Source organism: Apteryx mantelli, chromosome 4 (assembly GCF_036417845.1).
Source record: "Apteryx mantelli isolate bAptMan1 chromosome 4, bAptMan1.hap1, whole genome shotgun sequence".
Lineage (NCBI taxonomy): Eukaryota > Metazoa > Chordata > Aves > Apterygiformes > Apterygidae > Apteryx > Apteryx mantelli.
This window is the reverse complement of record NC_089981.1, coordinates 32010885-32035873: the sequence shown is the minus strand read 5'-3', so window position 1 is coordinate 32035873 and position 24989 is coordinate 32010885. Positions and strand designations below refer to the sequence as shown.

At 37.8% G+C, this 24989-nt stretch overlaps 1 protein-coding gene and 1 long non-coding RNA gene across 6 annotated transcripts in view; one reads left to right on the top strand and one right to left on the bottom strand.

Moving 5' to 3' along the window:
* The window catches only part of LOC106497088 (uncharacterized), a 197829-nt gene that overhangs the window by 30215 nt on the left and 142625 nt on the right, over nt 1-24989 (bottom strand). For 2 of the 5 annotated variants that reach the window (XR_010884089.1, XR_010884092.1), the window contains 2 exons: nt 15147-15206; nt 12796-13355 (listed from right to left, as the gene is read on the bottom strand). The exons of 2 other annotated variants lie outside the window; for them this stretch is intronic. This is a non-coding gene — a long non-coding RNA (uncharacterized lncRNA). Of the gene's footprint in view, nt 1-12795; nt 13356-14268; nt 14534-15146; nt 15207-24989 lie in introns of those variants that run through there. One more of the 5 variants, XR_010884090.1, reaches the window with a different exon arrangement.
* Nucleotides 1-24989, top strand: part of SPON1 (spondin 1) — a 206921-nt gene that overhangs the window by 160131 nt on the left and 21801 nt on the right. Inside the window, exon 7 of the mRNA XM_067296173.1 lies at nt 8216-8280. Coding sequence (XP_067152274.1) covers nt 8216-8280 — 65 coding nt within the window. The remainder of the gene's footprint in view (nt 1-8215; nt 8281-24989) is intronic.

Genomic DNA, 24989 nt, shown 5'->3' with positions numbered 1-24989 from the left:
GGCTTTTGTAATTCAGTGGATGTCATTAAAAGCCCAGAAGTTCTCCCAAGCCTTCATGTTTGATGAACTGAAAAACATAGCTGTGATATGTCATTACTTCTTTTTAGAAGAAAAGAAATAAGATTTTTTTAATCAAAGAAATGGTTATTTGTACAGGGAAAAAATGAATTTGCATGTACTATGATCAAATATTGAATTCAGTTGATGCATATCTTATGTATTTATAAGGCATATTTGTATATCTTACATCATCATGTGAGTTTTTCTCAGGTGCCACTGGTTTTGGAAGGTTCACAAAATAACTATCATAAAACCATAGGGAAGCCAAAGTAAAATGGGCACACTTAGTCCTGATAAAATTCCACTGATTGAAATGGATTTTTGCCATTGCTTAAAATAACCCCAAATCTGTGCTCATGGATTTAAGTATAGCCTGCATGAATATAAGTAGATCATAGAATTAAACAAAATTCATTAGTCAATAAATGGTAGCAATAAGTTCCCCTCTTTAATTATGGTGTGATTTCTTTTTCCTGATGAAGTAATTTGTGATTAAAAAACTTAACTTTTTCCAAAAAATGCTCTGTTTTTGTGAACTGGAAAAAAGCAGCTTCTGCAGATTTTTGCATCAAAAAATGTCTGCATATAAAAAAGAAATGCATCTCAGCACTGAGGTTTAAGGTAACTTCAGCAACCTCCCTAGCTGCACCTGCAGGAAAATAGATGTAGTGCATGATGTAGTACCAGCTCTTAGCAGCCTTGCAAGTAACATTATGCAGTGACCGTGATAACGGCTGTGGTAAACTTCTGACATACTCAGTGTAAGAAATCCTCAGAAACCTGGGCATACTCAAACCAGCCTGATTGCTTGTATGTGTAATAAGCCATGCCCACTCAGAGTGCATTACAGGAGATCATATTCACAGTTACTATAAAGCAAATGTGCATGTTAAGTATATTTACATGAAGTTGAACTCCAGGGCAAAGAAAGATGTATGTGTAGATGCTTTTACTCCAAATACATTTGAAATATTTTATTACCACAGAACAGACAACTACTTCCTTCTTTCTAAAAATTTTTAACACTTTTCACTAACATGCCTACATCAACGTCCTCCTTTTATTCAAATGCATGTGTAAAACTGAGGCAGACAAGACACATACAGGTTTTATCAACCAGGAAAAGCATGCCGTATTCTGTCTAACATCAATGGAAGTCTACAATGAATTGAACATTAACTAACTGGGTATTTTGTGTCAGTTAATGCTTTAAAGAAGAAATGGTGCTTTATTTTGTGTTTGGGCAAAAGGGTACTTGTTTTTTTCCTAGTCTTGTAACCTATCTTCCAGCACATCTATTGCTGCAGTTGAATTCTTCATAAATGAATATCAGGCAAATCAACTTCTACTGAAAGCTATGTTATCGAACCCTAACAATCACATGAAAACAAAGAAGGTACACCTCAGTCCTAACTTAAGTAGAATTTAAGTACATGTATCCAAATTGTATCCAGTTACCTTCCTCTTGCCAGATAGCCTCCTTCTTACATAACATGGTTATTAGATAAGCACCCGGAGTAGTCCCACACAGAGACTTCCTCCTTCCCATGCAAGTACCTTCACCATGAGGCTCCCTCTTGGACTCCGTCTGGCCCCAAAGCTGAAGCCTTTTTTCGGTGTGTGATAGTTTCATCAGTAGACAAGATAGCAGTGTCATCTAGATTGTCTTTCACCCAGCCATGGGGACACTTTCTAGGTAGTTGTAACTCCTTGATCGGAAATTGTACCTATATAAAAGGTATAAACACTAGAGTATTATAGCAAAGCACTATCACCATTCGTATTTTAGGAGAAAGAAAAATGCCTGCTTTCAAAGGAGAGCTCCATGCTGTCACTTGCACATAAACACTTTCTTTTAGGACTGAGTGAGGTATCTAAGCCCTCAAGAAGAATAACTATGGCAAAATCTGTCTTCAGCACAGCATGGGCACTCTTCCTCACAGGAGCCTTGCTGTTTCTTGGGTGCTTGCAGCTGGTTGGGGCTGTCCCCCCAGCACTCCTTACCAGGGCAGCTACCTGTATATTGTACCCAGGAACAAGGCACCGATGTTTGAGGCTTTGATGACTTCTATTGACCTGAAAATATTTTCATGAACTAAAGAAAAGTTTTAGGGTTATTGAACACAGGCTTTTCACATCCTAAAGCGATTTCTGGGTGTTTGAGTAGGGTGGAGGTGAAGTAAGGAGGGAGGAGGTTTATTTGCACTCTTTTATTGTAGAAGACTGATCTGTTTTTTAAGACTGCCCAACTGTCCATCCAAAGTATTTTCATTTTCATAGCATTTGATTCCTCACAGAAGACACACTGTGCATTATATATTTCTGCTCCTTACTATATCTTTTCCTGTTTTGATGAGAAGTTATTTTTTGAGGGAAAGGATGATCTTGCAGTTAAGATGCTGTCTTAAAACTCAGGTATGTTAGATTATTTCCAGAAGGCACTCAATTCATCATCTGTGAATTGAGAATATTGTTGCTTTTTCTACATTCAAAGATTCCTGTGAAAATAAGCCCACCGCAGATTGAAAGGCAGTCAGATACTGTGCGGATGGGTATTGTGGAAGTAATTAAATGTTGTCTGTTCCAAAACAATCAAATGAATGCCAACCAATAGCAGTGTGAAATGAGTGAAATTAAGCTCTGGCTCAAAACAGGTGTTTTTCATTCTCACAGGTGATTGAATCTGACTCATTTTGCTATCAGATAATAACACTGTCATTTGTTTAGCTGAACTGAATTAAATCATTATTACAAAGTGCTAAGTGATCTGCACAGTAACATCTTATAAAGTTACTCTGTACATGTATTATAAAAATAGTAATAAAAATTGCTCATAAAAATAACTTTCAGTATTTAACAGATACTAATCACAACACTTATCAAAAAGCAGCAGGCACACATGAAATAGTTTGCATGCCTTTCCAGGTCCTACTAATCTCTTTTATTCCAAAGGTATTCAGATGATGCTTAAAATTTTTGCTAAAAGCTTTCATTACATTTGAATGGATGTTACCCTTTAAACAAGTTGTTTTAAATCCCTTTGGTTGCAAAAGGCTTCAAACCAAACTCTGTCTTCAATGCTGCTTTGTGAGCTATGTCCCATTTTCTGTTCTTGAAGAGGAGGAAATCGTTTTAATCTTTTGTAACGTACATGGCTGAAGGACCTAATTTAGTAGTGGTTTCATAGTATGGGGTGCTATTTGGTGCCATGTATTGACTTTGTTCTGCATGCATCTTCGTTTGTACGCTGCATGAACAAATGGATATAATGTAAATTCTTAATTTATACCAACCACAAAATGTCAGTAGAGCTGTCTGTATTAGAATAGCATTATTAATTTTTTAAAATCATGCTATTAGGACTTTTTGGAGGACAGTATTTTCATAGGGAAAAGTTATTGAGTCAACCCCCCATCCTCTGCTGAAACATAAATAAAAATGTGGATTTGGAGGGAGAGATAATTGTTTGGGGTTTTTTGCATGTTTTAATTTAGGCTGTAATCCAAAAAATATTGAAATCAATCTCTAAAATCCTATTGGTTCCACTGGGCTTTTGAGCAAACTCTAAGTGTTTATGGAAAGGGTCGTTCTGATACAAGTGGAAACTGAAATCCTATTTAGAAAAGGCTTCAGTAGGTTCTGCAAAGATTTTATATGACATTTTCTAAGTGATTGTGTCTGTCTACCCTTTTCAAAGAGATTTACCATGAAGATTATTGAGAGCTTATATTAATTTAATTACTAAATTGTGACTTGCAGAAGTAAGCAGCAGACATCTGCATCAGCAGTAGCGCATTTACACAACAACTGCAGGCTGTGGGCTACAAACACGGCTGCTGAGAAGCCCCAAGGAGGAGCCGCGTGAGCGTAACCGCAGCGTGCTGGGGTTGTCTGTGGTGCTGCATTGCACTGCTCAGCCCTGTTCTTCCAACCTGAGAATTTCATGGTATAGATATGCCCAAAGCAAACTGAGCAAAAACTCAATTACAGATTCTCAAATGCAAATTCTCTGATTCGTGCTCAAGGAGGAAACCTCCTTAAATGTCAAAGTAAATATGCTAGCAACTTCCCTCCTGTGTATCTCTGTAACAACTGACAGGTAGTCCCAAACTGACATCTTCCACATGCGTGGAGGCATTAAACAGGCTTGCAAGTTTTCTTCTGATTTTTTCTGTTGTTGGAATATGTGTGCATCAGGCTTTACCTAAAGGATTTTTAGGAGTTCCAAGCAATATCTTTGGTGCCTTTTCCTTTTCCTTCTTCAGAAATTGTTAAGTTTTGACACTCAAATCATTTTGCAGATGATCTAGTTTTCTATTTCAAAATTCAACAGTTTCAGTACTGGGGAATCATTGCCTCCCAGCGAAACGCATAGATGGTAACAAGACAACTTGCAACATACAACACTGAAACATACTACTTGTCTTTGCCATGTTTTGACATGAATTGGAGTATTTATTTACTTCAAAAAATCAAAGCAAAACTTGGGGAGTATGAAGAGGAGAGAAAAATGGGTACATGTGTAAAAACACAAGCCCAAAGAAAATGTTAACTAAAATTCAAAAACCTGAAAACTACTTGCTGTTTTATGTCTCTCTTCCCTAAAGTCTGTGTAGTTGGGTAATACAAGGCAGTTTCCTAGATATCGTCATGGAAAAATCATGCTTTGGACTGACTAGTTGCATATTATTAATTTGGGGGTTTGACTTCAGGCATTTTATATCCTCAGTTTCTACCACGTACCAACAAATTACTGCTAAAGAGATTGGCAAGCAAATCTAACTACTGTGTCTTTTGTAGAGATTGCTCTCTGTGGTCAGTTCACAAAGGACGTGAACTTAGGTGGTAGATAGTGTCTGTTTGCTTTGGTAGTTTTGAGTTTATCTCATCCTTTTAAAAAGACAAGGTCATTTGGATCTGCTGGAAGGAGAAGGAAGTGCTCCTTTTCTGGAGGAGCCAGAGAGAGTTGGTGTGTGTGGCGTTTGGGTGCAGAGCGGCGGCTGCCGGGCCCCAGACCAGCACGAAGAGCATCCCGGAAGTGAGGAGGAGATGAGCAGACTTTGCTGCCTCTCAGAAAGTCACTGAGTTGGTGGGCAGCAAGATCCATTTTAAGGACATCCTGGGCAGAACTATGCATATACAGTCTTTTTCGGTTTTGGTCTGGCTAACCTCATTGCTCTGAGTTTTCTCAGTTTTCAAAAGTTTGGTTTTCTAGTTCTGTTCAATCAAACCTGCCCTTTTTTAAAGCCTTCTGCTCTTTTTTAGCGAACTGTCTGTAGAAGATACAGGCATATGCACATAAAAGCCATGGCCACCCCAAAGCCTGTCATAGTCTGTGGCAGACATCAACCAGAAACTTGCTCTTTTAAATCCAAATTGTAACAATTGTGAGGTTTCATCCTCTTAACATATACACTTGCTCTGGGAAGACTCTTGAGTGTACTAAATATCTGCTCAAGGATATTAATCTGTCTATCTATCTATGCATGTAAAAGTATATTTGTCATTAATAAAAATGTAGCCACTATGTTTTATAAAATTCTCAAAAATTAGAAACATTTCAAATCTTCCAAGATAGATACAACCACGTAATTAGAATATCAGTCTGAAATAACAATCATGTAATCGCATTTGCAGCCTAATCCTGTGTCAAGGAGCTATAGGTACCAAAAATGTGTATCTTGTTTTCAGGCCCATCAAAATGCTGGATTCTCTATCTTTTGATTTTGGTTATTGTTCAGAAAGTGGCCATGAACTCAGCTCCTGCATCTGAATTTTCATCTCCCTCAAAAAGGAAGGGATATTTGAATGTACATGTTCTGTTTCATATTTCCTTCTCTCTGCTGTCACTACTAAACTATTCATCATGGTTCATCTGCTCTTGGTATGCAATTTTAATTTGAATAGCACATATTAAAATGCTTTCAGACATGAGTGATTTGGATGTTGTTGACATAATTATTGGCTTCTATTAGATAAGCAGTGTCTTATTTTAAGAAACAACCATTTATGCTTATAACAGACTTTCTTTGGGGTGTTAATAGTTAATAATTTTGAATGCAAATGTGTTCTCAAGGAAAGTAAATGAAGATATGCTTGGCTGAAAAGTCTTAAGATGTTAAAAAAAGGAAAATTAAAAATTAAGGTAAGTTCTATTGACAGAGGAAGTCTAGTAATGTATGAGCCAGACTTTTAACTTCATTTATTTAATCAGTTTCCTTTTAAATTAGTGGAAGCTGTCTCTTCCACTTTTGACGGCACAGTGGGAAGCAGTAAGGTTACTATAGGTGAATTTGGATTTGATGCGTCTCTCCTGCATGAAGATGTATCATCTGTACTCGTTACTAGGCAGTCTCGCAGGGAGGCCGAGCGGGGTCAGGAGATGGTTGGCCTGGTCACATACATTCGCCCCAGCCTGAAAACCTCACATGGTGCAGAGAGGGCACACCGATGCTGTAATTGCTTTGGTGAAAAGAGTTAGCTGGAGAATACTGAAAGGGGTAGAAACAGCCAGTAAAAACTGATTTCTTTAAACAGGTGCATATATGGATTAGAGCTAGCCTAGGGTATCAGAACTATTGCCATCAAGCAGGAAATGGCAAGATTATCACTAAACTGAAAGACCAGCTCTGCTGGAAGTGCCAATTACTAGTAATGTATGAGGTGGGTTTCTTAGTCTAATTGGGAAATATTTTTAAAAGACAGTAGAAATGATGTGAATGAGCTGTGAACTCTCTGTTCTTCTAGGCGAATTACTGGGTGGATTCCTAGGGGAGAAGGGCTAAATGGTTCTCAAAACGCTTGATAGATGTCTTCTGGGCATCAGAGCCTTGTTAAGAGTCTCCTGGTTTTGTCCTGGGTTTATTATACCACATACAAAGTTTAAAACTGCTGATGCAGGAATTCTTACGGGCTTGAGGAAGTAATCTTTGCACACAGCTTTGCCACACTACGGGCTTCCACAGGTGTGTGGTATCTGTCAGCGAGTGAGTGGGGAGGAAAGAGCAAGTGCTGTCAGCAGGTCACTTGGAGGAGATTGCAGAGCAGCCACCAGGGCTCCTTGCATCCTCACTGATGTGAGAGTAGTAAACAGTATCATTACACATTCTCACAGGCTGTGTTAGGCTGCCGAGAGCAGCAGCCTCTAGTCTTTGCTTGCCTCTTGGCCCCTGTATTTTTTAACCTCTTAATTGCCTCTTGCTGTGAGGATTGTCAGAGTCACATGACACTTTTTGCCCATCCACTACCACACGGGCACTAACAGCCCAGGATACAGCACAGCTCGCTCTTTCACAGTGTTACCGGAACAAACTCCATTTGGTTATACTGGTTTAGGGCAATTCCCCAATACAAAGGTCTTCTCCTTATTTATACCGGTCATCGCTGTGCACCACGCTGAAAACATTCCCTTCAGCTCATAATTTTTCTAGGCCATTTTCCTCCACAAGTGCTGTACCTGCCAATGCTACAGCCCATACTTAGCTCTTAGCTTCAGTGTTAAGCATGCCTATTCTCACATAGGATTGCACCAGGTGGCAACCCCCCCGTGAGATATGGGCACTTTGGTGGTGGGGTTGATTTTTTATGCCTTATCTTTCCTACTGGGAGAGATTGCAGGCTTCACTGTAGGGGAGCACGGAGATCTGTTGGAGCTAAAACATTTGCAGTGATTCTGTCTCTGCTTTCTCCTCAAACCTCCTGCGTTGTGGCGGGGGGGCTCGGGTTTGGCTCAGACTGCTGGACACCAAGCGGCCTCTGGTACCCCGCCAGCTCCAAGGAGCAGTGACTGAGTGACTGGGATGCTTCCAGTACCATATATTCTGCAGCGCTTACAGGGGGAACCTGCAAAAGCAGCATGGTCTGCAGCTGCTCTCTGCCCTTGAAGGTGACTTCAGCTGCTGCAGAGGGCAGAGCCTGGGCCAGAGGCCTGCCTTCCTCTGGCGCAGCTCTGGCGGCCTGCGGTCCTCCAGGCTCCCCCCGGGAACGCTGTGCAGCCACGGGCATGCATTGCCCAGGCAACAGAAAGGAGAGAGCACCTTTCGCCTCAGAATTTGGAGGCACAATTGATCAAGTGCTGCTTCTTTTTTGCTGTAAATCATATTGCTCTCATTTTAAAACTGTCCTAATTACTTTCTTCTTTTGTCTCTCTTTACAGAGCGATGAGGTTTTAACGGTCATCAAGGCAAAAGCACAGTGGCCTGCCTGGCAACCACTAAATGTGTAAGTAAGTAGGGAATAATGTGTCTCAATAGCCTTGGGTCCGGTGTTGTCTAACAGACTGCTCCAAACTCATTGTCTCACATAATCATTTACTCTTGTAAAGAAACAATCTAAAAATATTTTGATAAATGAGTTTTTTATCTTTTTCGATTTTGCCAACAATTGCTTCTCTCTTTCTTTCCTCTTTATCAACTCTTCATTTTTTACGTGCTTTGGTTCACTAACTGTCACAGCAGAAGGATCACCCCATAGAGTTCATGCCTTAGTTGAACAATGATTATTCAACACTTGCTCAATATATATTGTACTATTCCGCACCTAGTATTTTTAGTGTCTGGTTAATGCACTGTGTCCACACAGTGAATAACACAAAGATATAACAGGTTTTCTATCTAGAAAAATCCCCAATCCACCAACAAAAGCCTCCTAAAATACTACTTTGAAATACTCTAAGATAGCATTGTGATCCTGATGGCAGTAAAACCATTTATTTTATCAAGTGAGACAGCTAACTAGCTTCCAAGGATCCTTACTTGGGGATCTCTGGCACTCAAAACAGGACAAAATCCTTGTGTTACGATACTCTTGAACTTATTTGTTGGGGTTGTGGACAGGGGAGCAGGGTTCCTGCATACCTCATCTGTGCTTGGCCTAATGCTCCTACTAATTATCCAGGCCTGAATGGGTGAGACTTACAAGGAGTGACTAAAGATGAAAACCAAGTATAAGGAATCATCTCATTAGTTAAGAGAGTTGAATCAAGTTCTTGGAGAAACAGGGCAATTACTCTACTGCAATATTGTAGGGACCAGGTAGTGCTATTTCTGCTGTAAAAAGCATGAGGGAAAGAGTTAGTGGAATGCTGTGTCTGGTTTTGTTGTCTGTCCTTCGGAAAGCATGTGGAAATTTGGAGGTTAGTCAGAAAAAAAAGATGCAAGAAGCGCTCAGTTTTTAGAAAACTCCCTACTGTAAGAGGCTTAGGAGCTCTTAAGAGGCTTAGGACTTATTCCCCCCCCCCCCCCCCCAAAAAAAAAAAAAGAGGTTAGGTGGTGACTTGATCACAGCTTAAATTGTGAAAAGGTTTCACTTTCGAAAAGGCGGCAAGCAAAAAAAAGCCCTTTCAGAATCCCTGCTATCATGAAAGGTGATGCCAAGGAAATTCAGACCAAAGGTGTGGGGAAAATCTTTAACTAACCTTCAGAACAACTTACCTGAATATGAGTTGGATTTTCTATCACTTGAAGATACTTTAACTCTGAAACAGAGTTGTAGGCTCTGCATAGGAATTCTGAGGTAGGTGCTTTTGGCTGGTGCTACCCAGCAAGCAGTCAGTGAAGATGACAGTAATGGCATTCTTTATTTATGGTGTTATTCCCCTGAATACTGAGTATTTTGTTTTTAAAGGATATTCAGATAATGAACCCTGCTGGATTTGGTAGTGTTTGCCATGCAGTAGCTGTGAATACCAATTTTTTTTTTGCTTGCTGCCTCCTTTTTATTCACTCCAAATTGGCAATGTAAAATAGCAACTTTAGTCCACCTGCCTGTTCTGCTACGGTAAGGTCTGTTTGGCTGAAATGAGCCATTTATTTTTCTCTCCAATTATTTCAGTTATTTTTCTGAAGCAGCATTTATGTATGGTGCTTTTGTATCAAAGTGAACAATACTAGTAGGAATTGACTGTTCTGGGGGCTTGGAAGGCTATGGCATTGACAAGAGAGCAGGCTTGTACTTTGTGTACAGAAAGATGGAGAGAGGCTCTCCTCCAAAGTGTCAATCCATCATCTTTCAAATACATTGAATATATTACATAACAAAAATCAAAGCTATTAATGTATACTGCCTCTAGTGGGTAATAGCTAGTTTAATGCATCACTGAGAAACTTCACAAAAAAGTCGAGAGTGAACAACTTCAGGTATTTTCTAGGCATATTCTTTCACAGCCATGTATGAAAATGCATTTGCAACATCCTCCCAATGTTCTTCCAGTCACTTCTTACCTTTTCCATAGGGTAATGTTCTCACCTTTCAGTAACACCAAAAGGAATATATCTAGGTATTTGTGCTTTAAAATGCTGGGCAAGGGTTCCTCTAACAAATGTTCCTTTACTTTATAGGTACTGTTAAATTTCTGGCTTTTAAATAATTTTTATCATATTTTGCTATGATGTCCTTCTTTTTAGTTCCATTTTAAAATAAGATTTCGGCTTCAAAGGAAGGCAGATTTTTCAATTCCCGTTAACTTCTAGTGTTAGATTTGCCATTTGCTGATCATCCCTGTTGGAATTTAGATTGTAACTGTGCAAGGATTGGATAATGTTCAGGACAAACATTTGGTCAATTATTATGCATAGGATGGCCCTCTTGCTAACTGAGAATTGACTAAAAGTCACGAATAAATAACTTCCTTTTGCATAATCATGAGTTAAATGTCTAATATATAATATGGTGTGAGAGTGATGTCAAAGCAGTGTTACAATATGTGGCATAATAAGCACAGCTGAAAAACCTGTCTGAGTTTGTTTTACAACAAATATAAAATGCATAGTACTAGTGAGCCAATTTCCAGAGGCCTGCAGTGTCAGAAGTTAGTGAATTCAGTCTGCTCAGAGTTCAGAGATGGTAGCCACTGCATTTGCACTCCAGTCACCCATAATAGGGTACAACAGGGCAGTATTGGCTGGGCTTCTCTCACTGATGGATCATGCAATTAAATGGCTTTTCTTCCCCAGTGTCAGTGACGGTCAATGAGGCTGTGACTCATGGGGCCAGCTGTACCGCATTAAGTAGTGCCTCAAGCTCTCTATAGACTGAAGGCTGGAAGCGTATAGGTCTGTGTCTAAGAGCCTTTATCTGAAAAAGAAATTCTCAGGATAACCCACCAGAAGAAAAATAAGCACTAATCCTGGTCCTAACTCATGTTATAGAGTGTGACTAGTTGGAGTCAATTACAAGAAGAAAAACTGGCCTGTTTGGGGAGGTAGGGAGGAGAGTCAGTTGTTAGCCATGGAAGAAACTGTCATTTTCACATCTTGGCGAAAGCTGAATTAGCTGAATGTGGTGAAATCCAAGCCATGTAGTGTTGTCACAGCACTTACTGTTTTTACAGTTGCCTGTTTTCTCATGGTCATTCTATCCTTAGTGCTCTGTAATTCCTCACCATAAGGGAAAGACTTTATCATACATATCTCTTTCTTTTGTGTAACAACATGTTTGTCATGATGATTGGGGAGTAGAAGAAAGCAGTCTTCAGGTGGATCTCTGATTTTCCAAAAATGCTGGACCTCCAAACCAAAATACCACATAAGAACAAGGAATATCATTTCACCCTACAAACCTCAGCTCTCTGAAAAAAGACTGGAATTGAAAACAAACAGTTGGAAAGGAATAACACATAAATAAACTTCTCTTTGGATACTTTCTAACATGTACAAAAATGTCCAGGATAGGCATATGGCTCTTTCTTAATCTAGGCAAAGGGAGAAGTCTTTGAATTGTAACTCTTGTGTCTAACCACTTTCTGCAGTTACTGTTAAGCAGAAAAGCACTGAGCACTATGCAACACTGTGGAATATGGAGTTCCATGTACACAGAGCCTAACGCTCTGATAAGTATATTACTGTTTTGCAGCAGGAGGTGCTGGTTCTTTTTGGATCCCAACAAGAAAGGCACAAACACTCTACAGAAAGGCAACCATTTTCTTAATATCCCAGAACAAGTGATAGCAAGTTATAAAATCTTAAGTTCCTGCTGATGTTGGGAACTCTGAGGTGATGCAGCATTGGACAGACCTCTAGTCAGGGTGCGTGGCATGCTGCACAGACTTGCCGTCTGTGGCAAGGTTTGTCCGGTGCTGTATCATTAAAAGGTAATACATGAAAAGACAATATTGATTTGAAAAAATAAAGAGCAAGTATTAATTGAAAAAGTGGCTTTACCTTCTTTTCTCAAAACCTTGCAGTTTATAAAAAACTGGCAGGAAGAGCTCACTTCCCTGCATAAATGAGCTTCCTATTATTTCCCATTCCTTTCCTACCAGGGTTTCAGTCAGCAGCCTTAGCTAAAAGAAAGAATGTGTTGGGAAAGAGGTCTCTGGCAGTATGTTTATAGTTATAACTAAGCATATTGTGTGTTCTGTAGTTAGTACTGATTACTTATTTTTTTATTTTCAAGATATTTAATCTAGGAAAATATCATAGTGAGGTTAGCTGACTGTAAAAGGTTAGATTTTTCTGAAATATTCACCAAAGTTACTTTTCATACTCTTCTCTCATTGCTTTCCAACCTTTTTACCTCATCTGCTCACACTTAGTTACAGCCACTCCATATCAAAGTGATAAGCATGTTTTCTTGGCTATAATTTTGAACTGTCTCAAGTTTGGAAAAGTCATCCCCCTCCTTCCTTATGTCCCTCCTGTTTCCTTTTTAGCTCTCACTACTGTTTGAGTGAGCAGTGGTGCTCCTGTTGTTTTCCTCTGCCTCTTGATTGTGTGCAGGTCTTACTTTTTTCTCTCTTCCATTTAAGCAGCTCTTTCCCATTTTCTTGGAGATTATCTGAAAATACTTTGGTAAGCACTCAAAAAAGAAGCTTAGCAGAAAAGGAGGACTATTCCTTTATAATCCAGATGGGTAGAAATATTTAGTCCAGCTAATATATGTGACATATACACCATAGAATGTTTACTGTAAAACAACTTTCATCCTCTACAAATTATCCCAGCAATCCCCTTCCTTTTCAAATTTTACATATCCTTGATATCTCTTCTCTATGAAGAGATCAGGGCTGTTCTTCCTGGCTTGCAAGAAGGATATCAGAAAATGAATAGGATATCCCCAAATATGTTTTTCAGCATTGAGATAGATAATATGACTAAGCTAGGCAACAAAGTAAACTGTCTGAGAAATCAAACAACGAATATAGAAAAGTGATGGGAAATGCAGAAAGGGCTCTAACCCAAAAAATGTTGATGGGTCATATTATCTGGAGAAAAAAATGCAGACATACTCTTTTCCATTTTCTTCTGTTTGTTGTGTGAAATCTCTTTCAATCTTCATTTCCTTCCAGACCACTTCTGCTACAATTTGAGCAAAAAATGTTTGTTTTATGTTTCATTCTTACAGTTAATTTGCCACACTCAGTGAGTCTTCATTACAGCATTTGGGAATTGAAAACAAGTCATAGATGAGCAGAGAATTTTATCTGTTTTGGAGGATTTTTTTTTTTTTTTTTTTACTTCTGTGTCATCTACTGTTATTCTTTTTGTGCCCACAAAACTTCTGTTACTTCACCTAGCCGCTGTATTTAGGTCGTTGAATGAGAATGTAGATGCTGTTAAACTGGGAACCATTTAAGTCAGAAACTCCTTACTGTGTTCTGAAATTTAATGAAATAGCACCCTCTCCTCATCTTATGTTTCACTGTAATCTTCTACTAAAGGTTCCTAAAGTATTTACATACCTATATAGTTATTAGTAACATTGCTAAATGTATAAAAATACAACCGTCAGTGTTCCCAAAGCTCATGAAATCTTCACAGGGGTGAGGGGACCTCTGATAGGCAACAGATGGCAGCTAAACATTATTAGCTTCCATAATTTAGGTGTTCCCATGCCTCTTTCATCAGCCAGGGCCTGATCTGATAGAAATCTTCACATACACTTTTTAAGTTAGCCACACATACATATTGGTCAGAGAAATGACGGGTCTCCCCCGCAATATTGAGAACACTCTCCCAATACTTGGAAAATCTAGGTTAAATTCTCCTTTCCTCCTGAAGAGATTTAAATGGTAATACCCATCTCTGAATGTTAAACTCAAACCAGCAACCTACACAGTGAGAGCACTTTACCATCGCATATCATAGTGCTCTAGCTCAAGCCATGCCATTTTGCATGGAATAATAAAGTATTTATTAGCCAGTGAAAGAAAGCAGTGGTTAAGATTTGCACCTGAAGCAGAGGGAGGGGAGACAGAAGAGAAGGGGTGATACAAGTTCCATTATCTGCTGCAATGAATAGTGAAATACAGTTGGAGTTAGTCTTTAGGTATTACAGTTATGAAAGAAAACCTTCAAAAGGTCCAGAGTATAACAGATGAAGTTGTGTATCCCTGACTTTTGAGGAATCCATTTTTCCATGTAGTTTCTGCACATTCAGTCACGTGTACTAATAATTTGGTTAACTATTTTATTGCTCATTGAAGCATGCAGCAAAGGAGAAGTCACATCATATGATGAAGAGTATCTGTGTTTCTCTAAGGTAGAGAAATGAGATGGAGAGGAATGATGAGAGGCGAGACATACAGAAGATGTATAAACAAACATTTAACAAAAAAAAAAAACCCTTCTTTTTCTGAAAGAGACACGTCTCTAAAATGTTTTGAAAACACTGAGTTGACCAATGTTGTAAGACTGGGAAGGCTATGTGTGAAATAAGTACAGATCAGTTGCACGTTCGCATTAATTAGAAATCATTCTGTCTTCTTATATTGTGGCATTTAGCATTATGCAAATGATAGTTTTTTCAGTTGCCTGGCTGCCTTGGAAGAGAGACTGTTCCTGGCCAACAAAAATATTTTGTTCCATTTTCAGGTTTTTAGCCTTTTTTTAACACCTCTATATCACTTAAAATAGAACGCATGAATTAGGTACATTTTGAAAAAGAAAGCACTTAGATTTGTTTCCTTTCTTGACTACTTACAGAATTCAGTTTCAAGAAACAAAGTTCCTGTTCACCCAAAACTGCATTTTTAAAGCAAATGATAATGCAAATAATTTGGTCAGTTCCACTTGAAATTGATTTTCCATTTGTTTCATTTGTCTGCACTGGAAATAGGACAAAATTACTTAAATTTGCATTATACTTACAGTAAATGGAATAGATTTTTAGAATGAAGATTTCAAGTAGGCATTTCCTTTTGTGTTGTCCTATAAAATAAATATGTTATTTCAGGAGTGTTTTTAACATTTACTGAATATCTTTCAGAAGTACTTTTTTTTCATAATTTATGTTATTAATGTTTATACCTATCTATCTGGAGAATCTGAGAAATTAATTTACCTATCCCTCTATGTGAATGACCTGTTTCTTTCTAAACTATATGTGTGGATACACTGTAAGTACATACACTGCCCAACTAAAATTGATATCTTCCCTTTAATGTGGTCTATATTAAAAAACATTTATAGGCTCTACTCAAAATCCGTGCCCTGCTGTGCTTCCTACACATTGGAAGTAACTTGCTTTGGAGAGTGTACAACCTGAGCAATAAGGAGACTGTTTGAGGAAGAAGAAACAGAGGCACAGAGTAGTTCCATGGCCTGGATGAGTGGTTTTACCAGAAAAAAGAATTCTCTTTTCTCCTTGTTTACATGTTGCCTCTGATTTTGATAAAACCAAGCTAGTATCAACAGCTTCCTCATTCTCTTGTATTATATTTTAATTTCTACATGATTCACTGCAGTTAGCTATTATAAATACTAAGGTTAAACTAATTCAGCAATTTATGACAGCTCCAATATTTTTATGGCATTTCAGGTAGGGTAGGTACGTGCCGAAATCAGGAGTGATAACAGCAGCAGGGGCTGTCTGAGCTGTCTTTAGTTGAGCCACCGTGGGCAAGAGCAGCAGAGAAGGTGCGGTCGTGCAGCCTTCAGTCCAGGTTAGGCACCTGGCGTGTGCTCAGCCCCTGGCAGAAACCCACACAGACAGCTGTGCTGCCGAGTTGTGCATCAATTAATGCTTGAACTCACCAAAAAAAACCCACCTTGTACATGCCTATATGCTACAATTGCACTGCTGAATTACAGTGTAGATCTGCTGTGAACAAGCAGTAGTGGACAGAAGTGACCTTCCTACAGAAATGATTTGTAATACACTTTCTGGAGGGAAGGAAGGTATGGGATTTAAGCAAAGCTGATAGTGTTTGTTTAACTGTTTAGGAAATCCACAAAACATGCTCCAAGTAGTAGTGCCACTATAATATTAATTCACTTCTGAGCATGGCCATTATTTTGTGGATCCTCTGTGCCAGCAAGAGGATGTGCTGCATGTCTCATTAACTTGCTGCCACCAGCTGGTTTAGCGTGGATACACCTATTCACCAAATCCTAACAGAAATGATCAAATAACATTCATGATCAAAAAACAATTAAAATCAGTAGGATGTTTTCCATTGGGACCAGACATTTTACAGTGTCTAACTTGCTTAGAATTCCAATGTCAGTGTCAAATGTTGTTCTCTCCTAAATCTATATTAATCAGTATTGAGAGGGGAAGATTCAAATCTCAAATTTCAGCTTTGATAACAGAGGGGATTTAGATTAAAAAAAAAAAAAAAAGAAATGCCCAAAGCCCTAGAAACTAGAGATCTGACAATGTCTGTAATTTACTAATGTCAATTAGTCTCCTAAGAAGATCTTATTAAGAGTCAATAGAATTATTCACAAGTACCACACCAAACTCCTCATAGCATACAAATGAAAATTCATTGAAAAGTACCTACTAATTCTCTTTAATCAACTTCAATAGAGAAAAACTGGGGTTCTTAAATGTTACAGACATTCCAGTTCCTACTCATCCAATTAAAATACTTCATATGAATGAAGCTGTGTAGCCATTACTAGTCTCTTTAAAACAGTATCTAGTCACAAAAGTTTTGCTTTGTGTGATGCCTGGATGAGTAACTATAAGATCAGTTGCTCACTTGCAGTTTATATGATTCTTTTCCTATTACATGAAGCATGCTAAAATGATCTCCTTTCCCAGTGTGCAATGCACTGTCCATAAATCCTGATACAGGTATCAAGATGTATTTTACAAAAGCATGCACCAGAAATTAGTAAATTAGCTTCTGAGTTATTCAGTTGCTTAAAGAATCAAGTCCTTAGACTATCCAGATGAGAAGTAGTATTAAGAAAAGACATGTTTGAACACATATACTCTTATCGTTGGGTTTTACTGGCATTCTGAATGGTGAAATACAGACTTATTCTGAACTGTAATTAACCAGTTGTAATGGGCAGATTAAATTTTGTTGTCTCCTCCAAAATGAAAAGAAAAGCTCATATCATAGTCTTTTAATAATCTATCCACTGTATATCATTAACATTTCAATACACAAATTGCTTATAAACACTGTTCCACCTATTAATTGGAAAGAGAAATCATGTGTGTATAATTCACCTAGTGTGAATAAGAGTCAGCTGAGGGTTATACAGAAATAAGGAAGCTTATTATATACTGACACATGTTAAATTCCTTATAAAGCTCGTTTTTCTTCCATATTTGTTTGACATTTTCTCCTAACTCACTGAATACTGCAAGTATCTTCCACTACCTCTGTGATTTTTAGAAAGTAAGGTCCAGGTATTTGCTTGCTTTACAATTTTATACTTCTGTAGTCACATTTATCCCACAGAACACCTTATGATGTGCACCTGGGTGCACCACCTGTAAGTTTCTTAGACTAGAGAAAAGTGTATATTTTAAGTCTTTTATAATAAGGGGAAAGCGTGTATTAAAGCCAGGCAGCTATTAAATCTGTTGGTGAAGAATGAATGAAGACATATGAAAGGCTGGGACATGATTTTAATTAAAGAGAAAATAATACAGGTCACATGGGCAATTGTTGGTTATACTGTGGGTGCAATCTAGGGACTTCAGAGTGTTTGTAACACAGGTGAACTTCAGTCCTGTTCAAAAGTCCATGGTGTTTTGGACATCAGTAATGTTTTGATGTTATAATAGTTTTTTTTTCTTTTAATAAAGATATAGAACTGTGAATAGTTGAGATAAAGTATGGCCTTTGCACTATTTAGTATGTATGAGTCTCTCTCCCTTAAGTCCAAGAATATATTACATATGGGATCATTAGATAGAATGCATTATAAAATTAATAGCAGTACTACTACAGTTTATTTGGCAGAAATAAAACAGGAATAATGTAAGGATCCACAGAGGCATGATCTTTACTCACATAGTTCAGTATTCCTTCCATTTTAGATTATTTTCTTTAAAAATATCACTTAAACATCTATTGCACAGATAAATTATTCTGTCAGTGTGCAGGGTAATACCATTAATGTCAGTTGATTTACTCCAAAGCTAGGGTCCAAATAATTTCATGTGTGCACGAGACAATTATTTCATACATTTAAATTCTCTCATGTGGATAGTTATGCAAATGTGATTTGTTAGATAAGTGAGAGTAAAGTGGATAGCATGAACAGTTCAAAAAGAATACTTGATTAAAAAAGAAACTTAAATAACTATCAGGCTGAGGTGGTTTCAGCTGGTTGCCTGAAGCAAACCTTAAGGACCATTTTGGGGACTCTTGGGGGAAAAAAATAGCTTATAGTATTAACTGCAGCTAATAGCTTACAATATCAACAGATCTTTAAACGTAGTAGTAAGAACGTTACTTGTATAACACAATTGGGAAGTCTGTCATAAAAACAAAGCTAGTTATTTTCACTGTAACAGCAACATTACTGCACCTGAAATCACAATAACATGATTTTTGCTGCAATAATAGCTGCATTCAGGAAAATAAAACTTCTAGCAAAGAAATAATTAGATTTTTACAAGCCTGACTGTCTCATTGATAACAAGTCATCATGAACAACTGAAAATAAAAGGATATAAAATTGCTAGCAGCTAGAGCATGAAGAATTGAAACGAGGAATAGGCTGATAAACTGTCTAAGTTACAAATTTATTCTCAGTGACTTGCCACTATAATGAAGTGGGATGAGTGAAATGCGGTTGTATTTGGCATCACTGGATCTGTATTATCCTAAAAGAAAAAAGACATGAGTTTTTTTCTGAAGAACTATGATGTGCTTTTCTTGTGACAAATGTGTTGATTTAAATTTTGACATGCTTAGAAGTATTTTTCAAATCCCTATGTGGCTCTTTCCAAGTAAAGATACCCTTTTATAAGAATTTCAGTACCTGAAATTGTGTTGTATTGCATGGACCATATTCTGCCTTAAATAGGCACTCTGGTAGTATTTTCAAAAGATTTTGTGTGAGGTACGTCTTGTCTAAACTTAGAAGGCTTCTTGTCTAAATTTAAAAGTCTAACTACTTTAATTCTATGGTGTAAGCATTACGGTCTCTCTAGTGCATGTATTTATATCCTGAAGAGTCTTCTTAATGAATAGATACTGAAGCTGTCTGCTTAAGTAAAAAATACGCTGCAAAAGGAGCAGATCTATAGAGTGAAACAGTCCTGAAGAACGGACACACTTTTGGGTATGGGAGGTTATTTTGGATTATCGGCAGTCTGGCTGCATGGACTGTGGGTGCCTATTGGCAGCTGGAGGGGGAAGCTCCTGGACTGCGTCTTCCAGTTTAGTTTGAGCTGGAGGAGTCCAGTTTGTGCTCTGAGATTGCTCCGTGCTGTGAACCAAAGCACGGTAAGTGGCACAACTGGGAAATTCACTTGGAGAGTGCACTCCAGATGTGAACTAAAACACTCCTACAGACACGTCCTGCTGTGCTCGCGTGGTGTAATACAGGGTCTCATTGCACATGTTACAATTCAGTGCCAGCAAAGAATAGTAGGAAGTTGTTTCGTGATTTGCTTGAACAGAGGAAAATAGCATACTCCATCATTTTCTTGTCTCAGTGCATTTGACCAATGGATTCAATTTTTAACAAGAGAACCGTTAAATGTGAGAAATGTTATGTATCAATTCTAGTTCATCTTGTATGATACTTATTATGCTATCTTATTTTCCATTGGTTTAATTTCACTATATGTTAAGTATCCAGTTAGAAATTTTCATGCCAAGTTAGAGGAAAATATAGTGCTTAAAAAGTTATAACAGCTCTTTAACTACGAAAGTAGGTATTTCCAAGTTTTGGAAAAAAGACTTGATAATCAATGAGTTGAAAAACTCATCCATATTTGACCAAGTTTAATGAATATATGAAGATCTCAGTATCCCTGTGATCACTTGTTAATGTTTGGTAGCTCATTTTTTCTTCAGAAAGTGACCATCTCTGAGAAGCCATAGAAAGTACAAACGGCTGAACAAGTATTTTGGGAAAGGCATAGCAGAAGCAGGAGAAGGGCATCAAGAACAAAATCAGATCACAGAACTCAGACTGGTGGGGGGGATTTTCAGGTTGAGGGTTTTTCAAATGCATAATGGTATATACAGTAAAAAATGGGATATTTTGGTGAAACTGCATAAAGAAGTGGAAACAAGCAGAATGTATGATTTGGCATTTTACACTATATCATGGCTAATAATACTGCTCTTGTAAGAAGCAGCCAGGACCTCAGTTTTATAACTCGCATACAGATGTAGATTTTCAAATACTTATTCATTAGTAATTTCATGATAAGTGGTACTTTTTCCATTAATTATGAGTTAAAAGAAAATATCCTGAAGTCATAAAATTAAGAATCATAAAAAATGTTCAGTGTCCAGGCTATTTTCTTGGAAATCAGCTTTCTTAAAGTAAAAGCTTTAGTAGAAAATACAATAAACAAAAGCAGCAAGAAGCCAGTTCTTAGAGGAAAAGTACATTATCTGTAGAAGAAATGCAAATGTCTCTATTAAAATAAATGTCTTTTTCAGATTTATGTGCCCTGTTACTGTGAGATCTCTTGTCATAGTCCTAAATGGAAAGATACCCTCTAACAGAATATCTGTTATGTAGAGAAGATGAAAATGCTTTATCTTGGCAAAACTCAGGTTTTGTGCTCAACTGCTCAGTAGCATTTTTAATAATTAATATTTCTGGGTTTAGATTTCTTAAAATCCATTTTCTTATAAGCTGTGGTCGTAACAATATGTTCCTGCAGAACATTCAGGGATTCTATCATATCTGCTACTGCAAAGGGGTAAAGTAATAAAATATGAAAATACTATATTGTGATAACTCTGTGCTTTTTAAGGGTAATCCTTGACCAGCATGGATGTACTATTTGAGCCCAATAGTTAAAGCCTATTAAGTAAGTAATTTGGTGACATGCATCCCAGGAATACACTACGATGACAGCCTGCAAAGTGTTATATTGCTCCCTGCCTCCCCCCTCCCCAATAGCATTCTGTAAACTATTTCTATATTTAGATTCTTGCATAGCAACGTTTTATTTCTGTAGAGCCACTACAGCATGTGTCTTTACTTTTTATTTCTATAAACCTCTAAAGCTTTTTTCCACAAATCCTTCCCTCTCTTGTTATCTCCCACTGTCACACTGAGCTGTCTAAACTACTATGGGGTGAAAGCCAGTATCTGTCAATCCAGACGTAAATGAAGTCTCCTTTCACAAAACTGTAAGGTATAGCATTAAGAAACACTTTCACAGTTTGGGGATTTTGTGTACAAAATGAGAGGAATGAGGCAGCCAGACAGAGTTGCTTGTTTCTATGGCAACACTTTGGTAATGCCTAGCTCAGCTATTTTCTCCATTTAAGACTGTATGGATAGCTGGGATGAATCCAGTGAAGCTGAATATTGTCAAAAGTAGCAGAGTTTTAACCCCTCGGTCCAATGAGAAATACTAATGCATAAAGAAAGAACAATCTGTTATACAAAGTAATATACAGGGAGGAAGTCAGGCACTGTGCCTTGTGATACCGTACGGGCAAGGCATAAACCCCCGTGGCACGGCAAGCCAGCTCCGAGCGCTGCAGCCCCGCACGGGCGAGGGGCAGGTTCCTGCAGCGCAGCCAGGCAGCTTCGGGCAGCGTGTCTCGCAGCGGTCGCAGCAAGCGCCTGCCCGTACTCCCCGGGCGCTCGCCTGGCTGAGCGCACAGCATCGATGTGCCATTGGAGGGACACCAGCTCCCCTCCGCTGCTACGCTCCCGTCCCCGCTTACGTGACTTTGACGTACTTTGGAAGTGTCACAGAAGTGTCGGGGGACTCAGGGCCGCTGTAAGCAGCAGTAGTAATTCATGTCGAATGATCAGCTTGTGCATCAGTAGGGCTGATCAAAATGCTTCTGTTAAAAGGGCTTGACTTCAACATGAAAGTTTTCATATAGGCCTCAGATCAAAATAGTAAATTTATGGTTTCACAGTGAAAACGATGCAAAAAATGTTCCTAATGTTTTTACATCTTTATATAAGTTTTACATTTTATATGAAAGGCAGAAGAAATGTTTGTTTGGCTAAAAACAGAACAAAACAAAGTACTTACTTGCAGTAAATTTCAGGAAAAAAAAAAACATTTTAAAAATCCATAGAAGCAATTGGCATTTTTTTTTACCAGTTTTGGTAATTCAGCTATACTGTAAAATGAGGGCAATATATGGCAAGTTCAGTTTTCAGTAGCTCAAAATGTATACATACATTTGGATAACTGATATAAGAGAAAAGCTTTAACCACATGAGTTTCCATTTTATTAATATTCTGGAAACTTAACAACAATCCGTAAACTCAATGGCACATGCTGCCCCCCCCCTCAACCAGGTTCCCCAGTTTTAATAGCACTACACAGGTCCACTTAAATGAAGAGCAGAGTCCCAAAATCTATTGGTATCACAAAGTTAGCATGCTCCCCTGCAAATTTCTGTGTGTTGTAGCATGAAGTCTTATGCAATTGTGAAGTACTGTATTCACCTGATGTCTTTGTATTTATAATCACATATATTTATTAGGTTTTGACTAAACCCTAATCACAAAGCTACATCATGCTTATTAAGAGAATTAGTGTCTTAAGTAGTATGTGTATTATTGAGAGTTAGGGAAACTTCACTGACAGATGGACAGACACCCCCATTAAGAAATTAAGAAATTCTTAATTCAATCTCAGAAAAGTAAGGAAGAACATGTGTGTTTGTTGGAAAAGAAAAAGAAATTGTATCAATCATCTTTTGTCAGAGCAAGCACATATGGCAGTTCCATTTTCTCTCACTTACCATTTACTTTCTATTTAAAATTCAAATGCCACTAGGCAGAAAAAGTTGGGTATTAAAACATAGAAAAGACTTAACTAATAACAATCACCGAAAGAACTTTACACAGATTGTTCATAGAAATTAATGGCCATCCAATTAAAACAAACTTACTCATACCGTTCTATCTTTGCTTTTGTTTTCCTTGTATGTTCCTTCCATTGGTAGTTTCTATTTTATGATTATTTCCCAACCATCTGTTGTCTTTCCTTCAGCCAAAATAATTTCCCTTTATAATTTTGTGAGTATTGAGGTATGGGTTATATTTTCGCACAATTATATATCTACTTACTAATCCTATCTCCTCATATGTATATAAATAATCACCAAGTAACTGGAGCAATTTGTCGATTAAAAGATTTCAGGTGAACAGAAATCTATATGCAAAATTTAAAAATCTGCATTGTTATTTCTTTTCATTGTTAGGGTTGTAATGATAACTAAGCATTTTCTCCAATTCACATCTCTAGACACCAAAAAGGCATAGGTAGGTTAGATGGTTATAGATGCTGAATTAAATGAAATGTCTTTCTTTAAGAAGTTAATAAATAAAGTCTTAATAACGGTGGTGATATGTTGGACATCTTCAGAGATTACACGGGGACCAGGAAAACATAAAATACAACTGTGAGGTTTTGCTACTTGTAAAATAAATTGTTTTGGAATGCATGAGAATTCTCTCTTTTAAAATCTTTGAAGGTAAAGCCTACATTTTTGTAACTATTCCAATAAATAGCCACACAGTCATTTCTGCTAAAAGGAGCTATTTGCAGTAACCTAATGTTCAGAATAAATGAAACCTATGATAGCAAACTGGAGTTTCTGGCTAAAGCACTCTGACAAATAAGCCTGTGCTATTCATCTGATATTGCTTGTGGGAGAGGAGCGGATCAGCAATCTGGCTGTGATGATTCTCACACCGGATAAAGGAGGTAGTCTCTCACGATTATTTCTCAAGGCAAAGGGTGCACGGTCACGGCTTTGTAGATTGGCCAAATGAAAAAGAGGTACAAAGTAACAGCACTCTTACGACATCCCATAGGCTTTTCTTTGTAAATATAGCTGTAATTACTCTGGGCTCTTCTATTTTCCTTTAGAGGAAAACAGAAGGGAGGGGAGGCAGGTGATTTGTAGCCCCAGAGCTCCTAGAAGTGAAGAGGTGAGAAGTCTGCTGAATTCGTACAGGGATATTCCTTTCGCTTCCTTTTCAGACTGGCTTGGATAAGATATGGTAATCCCATATCTTGCAAAAGGATTCTTAAAACGTGGTTTGACTGTGAATGCACAGTAAGTGAGCTGAAAGGTGACATGCAGCTCATCTAAACAGAAACAAAGGCCACCGGCATTATGCAGGGGAACCGTACCGAACTGGTTTGTGACCAAGCTGCAAAGGATACAATACAGTTCAGGATTCTCAGATATCTGACAGGTTTTTAAATGAGAAAAGCCTTTTTGCAGTTCATTGTTAAGTTAAAACCATTCTGAATGTATTTATTATGTCAAATAGATGGCATGATATATAAATGAATAATATATCATTATTATCTAAAGTAGTAGTTAGAGGTTTTTTTTCTGAGTGACAATATAGAAATGCCTGAAAGAAGCTGCTGCACAATGATGTCCCTTATTTTTATATTATTGTTTTTAAAATACTCAATTTTATTTATTTATTTATTTTTAGAACAGCATTTGTTTGGATTGGTAGTTTTAATGTCAGTGGAAATGATGTAGTCCCTTACTCCACTGTGTACACAGTCACATAGCCACGTTCTCTCAGCTGGTTATAGGCAA